The sequence below is a fragment of the Dermacentor silvarum genome, chromosome 3 (genome assembly GCF_013339745.2).
Source record: "Dermacentor silvarum isolate Dsil-2018 chromosome 3, BIME_Dsil_1.4, whole genome shotgun sequence".
NCBI classification, from domain to species: domain Eukaryota; kingdom Metazoa; phylum Arthropoda; class Arachnida; order Ixodida; family Ixodidae; genus Dermacentor; species Dermacentor silvarum.
This window is the reverse complement of record NC_051156.1, coordinates 114123565-114140003: the sequence shown is the minus strand read 5'-3', so window position 1 is coordinate 114140003 and position 16439 is coordinate 114123565. Positions and strand designations below refer to the sequence as shown.

The 16439-nt window shown below is 43.4% G+C and overlaps 1 protein-coding gene across 3 annotated transcripts in view; it reads right to left on the bottom strand.

The window, feature by feature from the left end:
* The window catches only part of LOC119445713 (tigger transposable element-derived protein 4-like), a 342546-nt gene extending 326112 nt beyond the window's left edge, over positions 1-16434 (bottom strand). The window contains exons 1-2 of one of the 3 annotated variants that reach the window (XM_049663544.1): positions 7728-16434; positions 3772-7561 (exon numbers count right to left, since the gene is read on the bottom strand). In XM_049663544.1, coding sequence (XP_049519501.1) covers positions 15199-16107 — 909 coding nt within the window. In that variant the 5' untranslated portion in view covers positions 16108-16434 and the 3' untranslated portion in view covers positions 3772-7561; positions 7728-15198. Of the gene's footprint in view, positions 1-3771 lie in introns of those variants that run through there. The other 2 variants (XM_049663545.1, XM_049663546.1) reach the window with 2 other exon arrangements.
* Between the last annotated feature and the right edge of the window lie 5 nt (positions 16435-16439).

The window sequence follows — 16439 nt, the reverse complement described above, 5'->3', positions numbered from 1 at the left end:
ATTCCTCGTGCGAAAATCCTAAGAAATCCTCGCGTTTTAAGACAAATGCAAATACAATAGCTATATGGCATACTCACTCAACATTAAGGACCTGTACTACTCTGCCACATCGTGAACTTCTGTCCTGTATGATTACATGGACAATTATACTCGCGGACAACTTTCTGAGGCAATGAAGGGAAAGCTAACGAGGCAAAGAGCGCGCAAGTAAGAGCACTTCTGAAAAGAGTGCCGGGTTTTAATTAACGTTGGTTTAGGCTTAGGAACAGAAAACATAGAGAGCTTATTAAGAACAGTTAAATAAGACAGAACACACCACTGAGTGTAAAAGTTTACTTATTTTGCGGCTTTTCCCTTCCACGTCTGGGCAAATGCGAAACCGTCGCAAGTGGAAGCTTCGTCGATTTAGCGTCTGTACCGAGCAACCAAAAGCACTGTCAAACGCTGCCGGACTACTTGGCGCGGTAACACATGTGTAGTATCCACGCGCCCCTTCATTGCCACAGAAAGTTGTCCGCGAGTATAGTACAGTTACGTTGCTTTCCAGAATTAAACAAGTTTGGCAGTACAAAGTTTCTTGGAGCTTTTAACGATGTACTTAAACTCGACATTCATGACATGGGATGATAAGTGTTACATTAAGACTAACGGCATGTTTATTGGCCCTTGCATAGCACCAATTTTGAGTGACCTTTACTTTGCACATCTCGATGGCCAACTGCAGGACCCACTACAAATTACAAAATTAACCAAGATCTTCCGATACTTTGATGATTTTCTCGTAAATTTTAGCACTAACAAAGCGGACCTCGAATCAATAATGATTCAGTTGCTGAATCAATTCCACGAATGTTTTAAAGCACTCAATTCAACCTGTGAATTACCCGTGGAACGATCCATGTTTTTAGATATGAATCTAAAATTTTTGCTAACTCACATTTAGCTGAGCGTACAAGACACGGGCCAGCAAGCCGAGTCTTCCATTCAAAACTTTTAAAAAGGCCTATAGCAACAATGTGTTTCACCAATGCCTTAAACAAACCATGTTTTAACTCGATAACCGATGCCTTTAGTAAACAGACAGACCGTCTTCAGATAGCGGGGTATCCGAAGAAAGCATATAAATTAAATATCCGTAGTGGAATCGGTTCTAAAAAGTTAAAGGGGAAACCACAGGACAGCCAAGCAGCATTGCAATGCATCCGAAAAAAAAATAACTGTGATACCCTACATGCGCCAGTTAGTGCATAACTTGAAAAAGATAGGAAAACACGCTAACGTAAACATATTTCCTGCTCCTAAAGAACTTTCCGCAATGTGTTCGAAGGTAAACAAAACAGCAACGAAGCCACAGTCCTGCTCCATAAAGCATGAAAACCGCCTTGTAAGAAACTGCATTGAAGCTGTTGTCTATTCGATCCCACTGTCCTGCGGGAAACTATATGTAGGACAAACCGGAAGATGCATAAATGAGAAATTAAAAGAACACAACTACAACGTACACAAAGTGATTAGTAGCCACTTAAGTCTCCACTGCAGGGATTGTGGTTGCACTTCAATCTTGTCAGGAACAAATGCACCAGGAAGAAGCAGAGAAAAAGAACTAGAGAAATAATTGAAGCCGAGGAAATAGCATGCCTAAAGGAAAATTGTGTTAGTATGTCTTCTCTGACCCTCTCCCAAAAAGAACTTCATTTTTTTGATTTGCAGATAATACAGCCCGTGCTTGTGGTGCAAGTCGATGATGTACGCTGACGAGAGATAGGAATAAGTGTATCATTTTATGTTATTCGTTCTTCCTTCTCCTATTTTTTGACTGTCAAGGTATAGATATGCCCACACATCAAAAAATAAAATCAGTTGCAAGTCGGCTCTATGTTCGTCTTGTGTTCCGTGAAATTTGCGCTGTTCGCCTACTTTCGCATTTTATTGCAATAGCAAATATATGGACACTCTAGGCGCATTTCTACCGTCGCTGTCGCCGTGCGGTTCCGTATGAAGTCTAATGGCGATAAAATCATAGCCTCGCGCCGTATGCTGTATGTCTGAGTGAAAGCGTGCGAGAGTGGGCCGGCGATCGCGGCTCCATATTGCGCACGCAAGGGAGGAAACTGAGAAGGAAGCGCGCCGTCTCTCATCGGCGAAACGCTCCGGGGGAAGGGGACGTTCTACTCCGGGCGGCCAGGGGGCGGTGAGGCTCCGGTGGGAGGGTAGGGAAGGGGGCGTTCTACTCCGAGCTATCTTGAAAGCAATCGACGTAGATTAATTTTTTAATCTACGTCGGGGACGCAGTCCGCCGTAAGCTGTTTTCGCGGATTCATTCGCGTTGATGCGAGACGCAGCACGTAGGTCAATTCGCTCGCTGCAGTTGCTGCGCTTCCCGACTCCAGCGTTTTGACATTGAGTTTCTGCAGTCATCGAGTGAGATGTGTTCATGTTTGCTTGTGTGTGCGTGACACGATGCTTGTTCATTTAGCTAGTATGTCTATGTTTACAAGTTTATACGGCCGATAAAACTACTACCCTTACTTCGTATAGCTGTCCACTAATTTACTATCACAATCTATGCTTCGTCTTTCGTCCTAAACTTTTTTTTTACTTTTTATTTAGACTTTTTTATTGAGAACATACGGACCCAACTATACACGTGCTTGCTGTTCGAAGTCTAAGCTCATCCTTAATTTAATGCGACAGAGGTCGTTCGGCAAAGCACTCTATAGCTACTAGAATTTTTACTGTTGCCCTTAAGCATCCATGTTCCTCAATAGGCTTAAGTATATTTTACTGCGTCATCAAGAAGTTGCAATGTTACTGCAATACGTCAGTGAAGACACTGCACCTTGTTTCTGGAGTGCAATGAAAAAGGTTGGAAGCATTGTTACCTTACTCAAAACATTATGTAAAGTTACAGTGCTGATGCAACGTACTTGTCCCTGAAGGACAAGCGAAAGGTTGACTGGGCATCTTTAGTGACTGCTTCGCTCCCTGTAACATATAAAGGGTGTCTCAGCTAACGTTATACTTGTCCCTGAAGGACAAGCAAAAGGTTGACTGGGCATAAATATTTAGTGACTGCTTTGCTCCCATTCGTAACATATAAAGGGCGTCTCAGCTAACGTTGTCTAAGCAAGCAAAAGAAAAAAAAAACTAGTACACATTGCATAGTGTACAGCTTCGTATAGTGTACCAGTTTCAAAAGGGTGACAATGCATGCGTAAGCTTTCCTTCCATTTCACTCCTTCCAAAAGAGGTATCATTCCGATTAGCGATTTTGTTCCTTATTACTTCCACCCATATTCCCCTTTCTGTCTTTATCTCAAAATAGTACACTATATATGCTGCTTGAAAGAATAAGCATTTGGTTGTTAGTCAGCGTCGTCGTTTGCCCCTTTCTCACGTCGCGTTGTTTTCAGCCGTTTCTGCTCAAGTCATGACCGAAGTGCTTACCATGCCATACCCCCTTTGTATGACAACTAGATAAGATAAGACATGTTTTTACTACGACTGCATTGTGAATAACCACAATGCAGTCATTGAACATAGTACAATAGAAGTGCTGACGCTGGGTTATGCCACGCCGAAAATTCGTCCCAAGGTACCCCGCAGAAAGCACACAGCATTCTTTGACCTGTCTAACAAGGGGTGTTAGCATCGTCCAAGCTAGTGAGCTAATAATCCAAGCCAGGGAACCAGAGGCCCCAGTGCCACTCCCAGTGCAACAAGCACAGTTTGGTGCTCAATCACAAGAATGTGCACGACGCAGCATCAAGGTCCGGTCAAAATAACTTTATTTTTCTTGAAATAGACAGAAGAGTCAAGAACAATGATAGATTCATATAACCACACCGGAAGAAGGAAGAAACAACAATGGTTTAAATTACATCATTCGATTACTTAGATATGCGCTCTATTTGGTATTTGCGGGAATGCGTTCATCCATGCAGGCACTGGAAGAAAAGGCTGTGCAGTTTAACAGCCATCGGGTTTAAGGCATTTGCGTTCACCTGGGTTCCTGTATCCCAGAGCACAGCACAAAAAAAAGTCAGACACAAGCAAGTGTTCTTAGCAAGCCAACTAACCAGTGAACACATCAGGAAGCTACGGATGGGAGGACGACGCTTGTACAACATCAAACAATCAAATGCACCTCTACACTACAGCACCGGCAGGTGCATTCAGGAAAAGCAAACATGGAAGAAAAAGTGCATGACAGTGAAATTGTTTCTGTCAAGCCCACTACACAGTCAATGCTGCCAGACAGTGCCAGGCAACACATTAGGAAGAGCACATTGTCTCTGCAAAGATGCACGTCAGCAGTTGCCCTACACCTGCTAGCGACCACTGTGGCTCAGTCGTTCAAAGTTACTTCGGCTACACTCTGTTACATACTTGACAGGCAATGTTGCAGAAGCTACACAAGCTCTCATATCTTTGATCTCAATGCATGATGTGTATTTTTGATCTGCGGCACCTGTCGCAGATGTAGTTAAATCGTGCAGCTAATATCTGTCGGGTCACACATTGTTTGTGCTTTTTCGTGCTTCCAGTACATGATGCACTATGTATTGCTCCCAAGCACCTGCGTCAGACAATGGAAGTTGTGCAAGCTGTGCGGTCATGCTAATGTGAAACTCCGTCTGTTCCCGAGTGCATTCAGATGAGCGACGTCTTCTATGTACTAATTTCTTTGTAAATTTGATTCTAGCATATGAAATTACTGTTAAACTTCATTGTATACTAAAACATTCGTATATGTTGTTTTTACATGTGGTGCACAAATTTTCGGTTCCAAGTTCACTCTAGCTCTTGCCTTCATAGCACTGCCTACTATGTAGAAAATGGTGTATTGGGAAGCAGAGGACCCTGTACTGCCCATGTATCCACAAGAGGCATAAACTATGCATAGTCATTAACTAGCATAATACCTCTTACAAACATTCCTTCTTGTCAATCAACACTTTAATCATGTAGAGTCATCCGAGCCTTCGTTTCCATGAACTAAGTCTACCCCATTCATACTTGAAAGCACACCTTGACTCGGCTAAGTCCACGGTGGAAGAATAGACAGGTGTCTCAACGATGCCTGGGAATCGGTTTCTTCCTTGGTAGTTTCCACCTCCCTCACTAGGGCCACAAGAGGATAGGAGGCATCATTTTCTAGCCTGAAAGCATTGAAGTCTTAGCTGCAATCGCTGTGAGCATGTATAAAAATGTGGAGAAGTTCCAACAGAACGAAAATATTGCGTTCAAACAACCGCAGTAATAAGTGCTGTTCATCTTGAATGCGAACGTTACCTGTCTTGCTTAAATGATTACTGTGAAGCCGCAATTAAAGAGAGAGAGAAAATGATAAATGAAAGGCAAGGAGTTTAACCAGGAATGAGCCCGGTTAGCTACCCTACACTGGGGGAAGGAAAATGGGGAGAGAAAGGTTAAGAGAAGAATATAGTCCGCTGTGGATATCGCCGACGTAGCAACAGATCTCTGCTCTATCACTGACGGTCACTCAGTCCGGATCACAGACTGTCACTTAATCCGGTAGTTTTCAGAAATCGCGGCAGTGCTTTTGTGGCCTTTTGTAGCTGCGATTCGACGCCATGGTCCCAAGATCTTGTTCAAGGTTAATGGTATTTTATTCAGCTGATTTGGAGCTGTGCACAATTAAAGAACAATTAAAGCACAATTAAAGAATTCCCAAGGGTACTAGGCCCTGGTTTCAGCTTTATGATAACACGCGAAATGATGCACAGGAAGGCAACTTCCAAATGATTAATGGTCACACTGCCAACTGGCTCTCCGAACTGCTCTTCTCAATGTAATGTAGATGGTCCTTATGCCTTCTTTTTTCTAGAAAACTGTTCGCCATGTTGAAGTGAGAGCACATGCTGGCTTTAGAGTTGCCCCATCAGGTGCATACAAAAATTATAAATAACGCAGAGTGCCCGAAATGCATGAGCTGGAGGAATAAAAGACCAACTGATCCATTCTTCAAGTTGGGCACAGAAGCCAAAGGACCGTGGTTTGCCGAGTGCAGCAACTGGTGCGCGGTTAGCACGCATGCCAATTGCGCAATTAAGCTGTTTATAATCTTAGCTACTCTTATTTAGCGTAACTTCCCAGTTACTCTAGTCAAGTTTTTTTTTACACCGAGTAGTGCCCAACTTGTCTATTGAATGCTAACACTGCATGGTGGGGCGAAAAGAAAGAAAAAATTACCATGACTGTATAGACATTTCCCAACTCGGCAGATATTAAAATCTGCATGAAGCACGCGATACCTAAAATAACGCTACAGCAATTGTTTATGATGAGAAAAATGTGTAGAGAAGCGAAGAAAATACTGCTCTGCGGTGCCACACTCACAAATGAGAAAGTCTGAAGACTCTTATACGTCCAAACAGAAATGTGCGCACGGCCCTGACCACACAGTATGTGTCTATCACTGCCTGCACGCTGATGCACAATCGAGGAGACGGTGCCGCAATTTTCACTTGACACGCAACACCAGCACATCTGGACATGCAAAGGCAGAAAACTTGCTGAAGAGCACTAAGACAGTGTACAATCCTGGATGACTGCACTGCAAATCGAGATTCAAGAGGCGGTTCGTTTTGTAGTTCGTAGCTACTTATTCAATTTTTCTTCACAAATCGCATAAGCAACAATAAATAATGGGCAAGAGCTAGTAGTGCCTCAGAAGTAACATCGCTCGTTATAAAGGCGCAACCGCATGCACGCGATTTTCGAGCGACAACGACAAGCGACGGCGACGAGCGACAGGTTCTGCCGTCGCGGAGACCGATTCGTCGCTGTCGCTGCTCGTGTCGCCGGTCTCTGGCCAGCCAAAAAATATCGCTTGTCGCCCGGAAGTCAGCACGACGACATCCACTGGGGACAGCGATTGCGCAACAACATGGCAGCAATCAGTCTGCCCGCTTCGATCTGAATTCACTCTTGTAACTTACTCTCTGCTGTGACAGCAAAAAAATAAATAGTACGATCAGTTATCGCTTCGTCTCATCGCTAGCTGAGGACTAAGTATCGGCGCTCTCTTGTCATTATTATTGAGATCGGTTATTTGTTTTGATGCTGTTAGGCCTGAAGATGCCACCGAGAGTGGAGAAAGTGTTTTTCACCAGGTGGCGCCACGGCATTTTACGCTGGCAGCATGGGACGGATTTCCACTGGGGATGATAGCATATTTAACCCTTTGAAGGTTTTTGCCGTATCTGTACGGCGGCGGTTTTCTGTCCCGCAAGGTCTTTGCCGTACGGGTACGGTTTCGATCCTCTGTTTGAAATTTCGCGCCATAATGACGATGCATGCTCACCGGGAGGTGCTGCCACCTTTTAGGACTTACAAGAAGCGTTTGACATTTGTGCTACCTTCTAGCGGAGATAAACAGAACTGATTTCTAGTTTCAGCGCGTGCGTCGCGCAGGCTGCGGCAACACCCCTTTCACGGTTTCGGTTTCGTCGCGTGATCGCAACGGAGGCGTGCGAAATGTGAGTTTTCTCTCTGTCGGCACTCTCTTGCAGGGGCGGCGGAAGTTGATTTCTATCTTGATTGGCGCTGTCTTAGCTTGTTTATCAGCGCCGATCACGAGGTATTCTCGCTCTCTGCGGCAACGCGGTTTCGGTTACGCCGAATGATCGCAATGGAGGCGCGCGAAACGTAAGTTTCTCTTTGTCGGCACTCTTGCAGATGCGGCAGAAGCTGATTTCTACCTTGATTGGCGCTGCTCTTAGCTTGTTTATCACCGCCGCTCACGAGGTATTCTCGCTCAGAGGGTGCCTCAGACCTCTGCCCAAGGCAGCCGCATTCAGAGAAGATGTCGTGTGTGCCAACACAACTCGTCGCCCCAAGAGGAGAACAGACACGCGTTTTTGGTGTGCCGACTGCGATAAGGCGCTATGCGTAGAACCGTGTTTCAAGGAATACCACACTCTGAAATATTACTGAACATTTGGAGTTCTGAGTGATGCCGACATCAAAATACTGTTTCAAATTTTTTTTTTCACTATTTATTCCCGACTTTATACATTTTGTACATTCAATATCCGCAATAAAGTAATTTGACCATCTGGGAAAGTTTTTTTTCAAAATAATTCGACCTTCAAAGGGTTAACTAAATCTAGACAAAACGTTGACCTTTTGATAAAATTGAGATTTCTTTACGCATGCATGATAACATTTATTTGCACAACAATGTAAATTCGTCGCTACTCTTTTTCGCGATGTCGCGTTCATGTGGTTGCTCCACGGCGCGACACGACAGCGCGAGAGGTTGTGCCTGTCGTGTCGCTTGAATATCGCGTGCATGCGGTTGGGCCTTAAGGGTGTTTCACAGCAAAATACATGACCGATAGGCCTCACACCACTACCAGACAGAAAATGATGCCCCCAACACTGTAGCGCCCCTGCCAGAGGAGGAAGGAAGCGTTAACACAGTCCTAGGCAGCCCACTCTGGAGACAGGCAGCATTATAGAGATACCTGTCTATTCTTACACGGTGGCTAAGTCAAAGCGTCAACTGGCCCCGTCAGTGCCTTCCACGAATAGAAGTTCTATATCAGTTCAGTGTGGACTATATTACAGAACTTTTATAAACGCACATTTCTCAAAATCTTGCCCTATATAAAAATATCTGATTTAAAAGGAACATGATACCCAGAATTAAAAACAGGAAGAAAACAAAAAATCAACATGAGAAAAATAGTAACTCATCTAATACAAAGAGTATGCATGTCACGAAGACACATGCTATATGCCAAGCTCGCCCATAAACCAGCCTTGATGAAAGATGAAGTGATGTCTTCGCACCAGTGGGTGCCATTTTAAAGAAAAGTGCAAAAGTGAAATGTTTAGCCTGATGCTGAACAAAACAATGTAAAAATATTTATACATATCCTAAATAGTACTTTAGAAATTCACACAGGCACCCAAGTGCAACTCAAGCAAAATGGCAGTTTACAGAAATAATACCTTATCCATTATACAACATCTTTCCAGCATTGGCCCACAGTTTCAAACAAGTACAACATGTGACACTGTAAAATCGAAATGCATCGTAATAAAATGAAACCAAAAGAGCTTTCCAACCAATGGCCATACATTTCACACAGCCAGCCCTTGGCATCTCTTTAGTTTCCAATAAAGGTTCTCTCGTAATCCTTGACAAGGCATTGCAATGTATAATATCTTATGAATAATGAACACACTGAATGCACAACCACACACAGGTGATTTTGAAACGAAATACTAAGATGCAGCAGCACATAACAAAATTATGCATGTGGATTAGGCAAGCAAAGGCCACAACACGTACCAAATGGCAAATTATGTCTTTGGATGATAAGGCAGCTGCCACAAAAGAGTTATCGATAACCTCAGCAACACTGTTTTTAGCACAACAACCTTATAAAAATTTAACGCTAGATGAAATTCTGATGCTGAAAACTTATGATTGCCTCTGAAGAAATGAAGCACTTCGATTGCAATATGATGCCTTATATCATTTAACTTCTGTTAATTGCTTGAAGCCAAAGAGTGCCCCAAAATTTACCATGCCACAACAATATTTAACCAGTCTCCATCTCTGAGTAAAACCACTGGATAGTCTGAAGTGTCTTAGACAAAAAAATATGCTCAGCATAGTTAGACCAAAATATCAAATGTTTCTGTATTGTCAAATATTTAGTATTACAGAGACAATGGAACTGGTTCTTGTTTAAAAGAGTGTGCATGTAAGAAAAAGCTCTTTTGTACAGGAGGTGACTAGACAACAAAACAACTTGAAAAGGTATAAAATGTCACGATTAGGTATGTTCTCATTCGATTGAAATCCACTTATAAACACTGACACCATGATAATCTCACGGTTGCCACTCCTGTGTTCCTTCCAGAATTTCTGTACACATTAGCTGGAGAAATAGCATAAAGAATAGCTGCGCAATTATTTATGCAGTTTCACTGGCCCTAAATGATTGGAACTCCACAAAAACAAGGCAGTGGATCATGGAGCCATCAGACTTTAAGTGACAATAGCGCATTTCACATAACATGCTAAAATAAAAGTGCATGTGATCTTCAACACTGTGGATCAACATAACGCCAATGTTGGGACACTGCCTCTTGTGTAAGCTCCTCATATTAACACATACAAAGTAACAGGAGCAAGGAGCAGATTGAGAACGATCACATCTTGCTGCATACAACTTGAATTTTTTCTGCGCAACCATTAAGCTCTCTTGAATGACAGTTCAGTATAAGGAGCAGTGCTCCGTATACAGCCAGCACTGGCATTCACAATCAAATGGTTGCACTTTTGTTAGTACTGGGCACAAAAACAAACTTGTGCTGCTCAATGGACAGAGTGCTTTTAGTACTAAAGCAATGAAACAGATGCCAAGGAAACTCGTAGCCTAAGAGCTGTATACCCACAGTGTTTTTCTTGTCTGAAACCTGTAATTGGCACAGCAATTGAATGAAGTTATACTGATATGTTCAGTATTCGTGACATGCAAACAGAAAAAGATGAGTGGCCACAGCAAGGAGAAACATGGTGCCTCAAAGCAGTTCTGACACAGCTCTGTTTTAAGTGCATACAGCTCCTCAGTGCAATAGCTGCCACTCGTAAACTTTCACCCTATCCCACTTTTAATTTTTATCCAAGTCAAAGTCAATGAGTGTCGATACTTTCAAATGTGATCTACAAACTACATGGTTCAGACTAGTGGTTGTCCAGATCTTGTTCATATGCATCCAGACCACAGAACAACAGTTCACAAATGCACATTTGATATAGTAAAAACAATAAAGAAGGCAATTTTTATCAAAGCGATGTTAAATACATTTAGTTGTATAAAGGCAAGGCTGGATTTCATTACTACAATCAGAGTTTCTTAGCCAATAGCAAGCATAGATTTACAAATTCATGCGCTATACTAAGCAAAATAACAATCCCAAATGTTATTAATTTGCATTTAGTATAACTTTCTAGAAGTTATTTCTGAGTTTTCTTTTTTTATGAACACTAGCGTAGTCAAACCGAGTATGTTGATGGTGCCTTAAAGAGTATTCCGGAATTTGGACTGCAATTGGTGAAGCGTGAATTAGATGGGCAGGACTGAAGTTATGCAAATAGTTGATCTGCCCTGAGTTCGATCACAATTGATTGAAGCACGCAAGTGAATAACTGACAGGGATACAACATACTGAAATGATGACGCTCCTATCCACTCGTGCTTGATTCTCAATGGAATTTGACATGGTTATTCCTTGATACTTATCTGATCCACAGCAGTGTCGGTCTGCAGGAGAAAGAATGCTACAAGTGCCAGCAAATCGTCAATGATGAAAGATTATTAAGATCACACAAACGCATTGGCATAATAAGTAAAGATTCATAGAATACATCTGTATGTGATGTAAACAGCATATCCTGTCATGCAAACATCAAGCTCAACTTGGCACGTTCCTCCAGTTGCACCACACTGATGACAAAAATAGAGAGCGAAGCAGCAAGGACTGAGATATTACACACCGAGCCAAATGCTTGCTACAAGGCATGTATAAATGCAGTCACCCATGTATACAACAGATCTCGGCTCAACAAATCAACGCACAGGCAAAAAGGCAGCCTGCCAAAAGTTACGAAGCCTCCTCATGCATGAGCAGATATGCCACTAGGCTGAGCACTACACACAAGTCGATCCTCAAAAAAAAAAAAAAAGCTGTTTTGAAGAAGGCGTAACCAGGTTTCAGCATTTTTGAAGAAACAAAATGGTGCATACAGCCTGTACATTACAATTATATGTGTATTACAGTGTACTGTGCCGTACATTGCTAGCCTTACACTAAGAGCCCTTTTGAGCTTCCGTGCATCAGGTGAGCAAGGAGCAGCCCCACAAGACAGCTTGGAGACAGGTCTCATGTTTTTATAGCTTTATATATTTAAATTGCCCCACCAGACAAGCAATTCTGTCAAATTATTTAGCTTGCAGAGACAGATATTGCACACTCAGAAAGTGGCTCAGAAGCTTTCATCTCTAGACACTGTGTGAGGTGACACGCCACTGCCTAAATGACAACCTCCTGCGAAAAAGCTCGTACATTAGCATAAACACTTGGTCAAAATGCACGCAACAGCATCTTCCATGGCTACGCAGCCATTGTAAGAGCAGAATAAGCGTTGTATATACAAAGTGTTTGGCTCGTAACCAACTACAAGGAGATGTTTTTGATGCCCCACACAGCGGAAGTGCCAGTTTACACTAACCAGGCACAACACCACCATGGCACCTCAGCAAATAGGTGGCCTACAAAATGACAGGTCAATGCATCGTTACAGCTCATGTAAAAATCTTCCTGAGCATTAAACTAGAAATTATACGTGCCGTTATACAGGAACAAACCATAGATTTTCCTCCTAAGCTTATTGGAACGAAATTTGGTGCTGTGTTCATTTGGCCACCACGGCAATAGTAGTGGGTATAGTCGACAGATTTGTCTAGTCGTCATTCTTCTGGCTTCAGACATTCTTGTGACTTCAGTTATTGTGCTTTACATTCCCAAATTTCCAAGCAATCATATTACAGTGGAATCTCATTGATACAATCTTCATGGGAACTGGAAAATGAAGGGTATCGTCCAACCAAATCGTATTATACCAGGAAAAGAAAAAGAAACGTGTCATCCCGAAAAACGGATAATGCAGAATCGTATCGCGATTCCACTGTATTAAAAAAACATGAAGGCAATATGTCTCTGCATGCGTGCATAAGCGCTGCCAATTGCTGCATTTATAATGTACTATTTCCTTGAAAGCAATCAATATGCAGCGTCACAAAGTCATTTGAAGCCGAAAGGATGGAGTTTGGGCAAATCCATGTATGTAAAACACAGCATTGCCATGCTGTCTGAACTGCCACACTTACAGCTACTGTAGACAATATGGCCAGATGTCCACCTAGTGATTTTTATACGAAACTTTACGGAATAAACAATGCTATCGCTTGCTCAACATGCAAAAGCCTTTCCCTCCTCAGTTTCTCAAACATAACAGGGGCTCATAACATCATTCAAGGACTGAAACACTGTTTGTGAAAGCTCTAACATTTTTATGGACACTACGCCTGTCAACAGCAAACACAAGCAAAACTGCGATATTAGGATCTGAAGAGAAAGGCGTTAATACGATGACAGACAGAGAAACACACACACAGGGCGCTATTGCAGAGGGCACAATATTACAGTGCATCTTATTCGGATCACTTAAAACGAGATCATATGAAAACGGGCTCGTCATATAAAGTTCACTTAAATGCAAACAGCTGCATGCAATGAGCGTGCCCCATCTCAATGGCAGCTGCAGGCCTCTGAAATATGCTGCAGAAAGCTAGCATATTATAGAGCACATGCACCAATCTTATGGTGTCAAGAATATGTCCAGCTAAACATTTTTCAGATGCTAAGAAATGATTTAAAGTATACAAGTCTGCAAGTAGTACTACACATGCATCACAGAACTGTCAGAGCATCAAGCACTCAGTTTGCAGGAGCAACCATATACAAACATCAATGACAACAAAAATCCCTAAATCTCGAAAGGTGGGTAGCTTTCTAATTTGTAAAAGCATCCAAGGAATACACTTGTAGTATCATCATGGCAAACAAAAATCAATAGGATTTCACTTCAGTAGAGATTCATACTATCACATACATCACACAATGTCATACAGGTGCTAGGGTCAGCATAGCTTGGAAAAATTGGAAGCTAGCCGATAGCCAAAATACCTTGGGCTTTACGAGGAATGAAAAGCTCAAGAACAATGTACGTCAAAGGGTTTTGAAAGCCACAGAGATATGACAGAAGATCAGGAACAGCTGCAACATCTCTGCCAACACTCTCACTCACACAAAAGCTAGATCTTTCTTCCTTTTCTTTTTTTTTGTCTGGAGTCCAAAAACAACTGCCATGACAGCAACTAGCTGAACACAGAACAGCTCATGCTAAAACACCACTACTGTTCTCTGGTTCACTGAAACTTGGAAAACTGGGAAGGCAAACGTTGTTGAACATTAATGAAGGCCGTCTGCAGAGTACTTAATTTTCACAAGTTTGTTTAATCAAACTACAGACAAAGCATGTGAAAGCTCCCCCCTCCCCTTTATTCTGGTCTAAAATCATACCCTTAGTTTACAATAATGTCACTTGAAAAGTCATGCACTATGGGTGCACAAGAAAACAAAACAGTTAGTATTCTGTGATTAATTATCCCTAAGACATGGCATTAAGGCCCACCAACAAACTTTTTAGGGGTAAATATACATCCAACTCATTATATCAGCCACTACGGTCCGATAAGGCAAGGAAGTGTTCCAGTTATAATGGCTTCAGTACTGGTTAGGCGTCCCATTAAACAGTGAACTGTACTGTTCGTTTGCTCGTTTTAAAGACTTGGAGGCACTAAAATGTTGACGCACAGGAGGGCAACATTATCAATAAAGGAACCAAGACAAGCACATGTCATTCACTTCACTGCAGGCAGGCATTGCACAGAGTGCAGCTTGAAGCTACAAGCGGGGAAACAAACTTCAATGCTGTTCTGCTCAGTTTCTATGCATTGATGTGGAAAAGCCTTAACTGTGCAGTGCTCACAAATCTGATTTATGGCACAAGAGTACACCTACACAACAGAGCTATCATATTCGCGCGAGCTTTGAAGCCAGTGAGGAGAGCCTGTCAAGTCTAACCTCTTGCTGTCACATGGCTGCCTGTGATGCTGGTGCAAAGAAAGTGCCAACACAAACAAGCACTAATTCACAAGTGAAGGTTTGCCTGAAAAAAAGTGACATACATAGAGTCGCCGACCATTTATTCGGACTCGACGGGAACCGCCGAAAAGTCCGAATAATCGAGAGTCCGAAAAAAGGATTCGCCAGAAAAAAGTACCTTTATGGTCCCAGTGGACAGAAAAAATTGTTAATGCGCGACTGTACAGATGCACGCTTACGTGCGATCAGGTCAGCCTGTATATCCGACAGTGTCTGGCTATCACTATAGGCAGAGAAGAGCATCGTCAAGGCCTGCTCCAAGTGCGCACTTGATGGCTGTGGTGTGGGCGGTGCGTCGTCATCAGAGTCGCTGTTCACTTGCGGTGGATCCAGAACCTGACGGACGATCTCATCATCCAACTAGGCACAGGGCAGGACGGCACTGTCGAAGTTAGCGAACTGTTCAAACGTAACAGCGGGGATATCGACCCCACTGGCACGGAGGTCGTCGGTAACGTTCGTGTCAGGCGGCAGCTCAGCCGCGGGGTCGTGGCCTGTGGCACTGTCCTCATCAAGGACAAATGCTGCATGGCGAAAGCAGTTGCGGATTGTGTCCACCGTCACTGCCTTCCAGGCATCAGACAGGATGCTGATGGCTGAGAACACATCCACAACGTACTTCTTGCCGCGGTCCACCCACAAGAGCACGCGATTCAAAAGGTGCGATCGGTAGTGAACCTTCAAGTTCTTAATCACGCCCTGGTCCATGGGCTGCAATACACTTGTATTTGGCGGCAAAAACTCAAGATCAATTGCCTTCAGGCTGGTTATGTGCCCGTGGGCACCGCAGTTGTAGACGAACATGAGCACCTTGCGGTTCTGAAGCTCGTATTTCCGGTCAAGCTTCCGGATGTACTTTTCGAAAAGATCCTGGGTGATCCAGGCCTTAGAGTTTGCCTCATACCAGACAAGAAGCATCCTGACCCCTTTAAAACATCTAGGATGTTTCGACTTTCCAATAAAGAGGAGCGGAAGCTTCTCCGTTGCTGACATGTTGCCTCCCACGACAACTGTCAGACACTCCTTGCTATGCTTTCCCCCGTGGCAGGGCTCCCCGGACAAAGCAAGCGTCTTGTCAGGCAACATCTTATAAAAGAGGCCCATCTCATCACAGTTAAAGAAGTTGTCTGGAGAGTACTGGCGCAGCAGTGCACACAGCTTGTCTGCGCGGTAGCTCGACGCAAGGGTTTGGTCGACAGCCCCACTCTCGCCACGCATTCGTTTAAATGCCAGGTTGTACCTTTTTCTTGAAGTTCCGCAGCCAGCCATCGCTGAATTTAAATCCAGTAATATCCATGCGCAGGGCCAGCGTCTCTGCTTTTTGTCTGAGCAGATCGCCAGACATGGGTATCCGCTTAGCTACAGTGGCGCTCAGCCACATGTTCAAGGCCTCTTCCAGCTTAGGATGGCTGCCATTGCGGAAATTTTTCTGCTTCCCCGCAGAAACTTTCCGCTGCCTCCAGGATCTTCCCCTTGTTCTTCAAGTAGTCGGAGACGGTTTGCTTCGAAATGGAGAACTCCCAAGCAACTTTGCATTGAGGTCGGCCGCTTTCCACCTGATGAATAATGGCTGCTTTCTTCGCCATCGTCAGTCTTGTAAT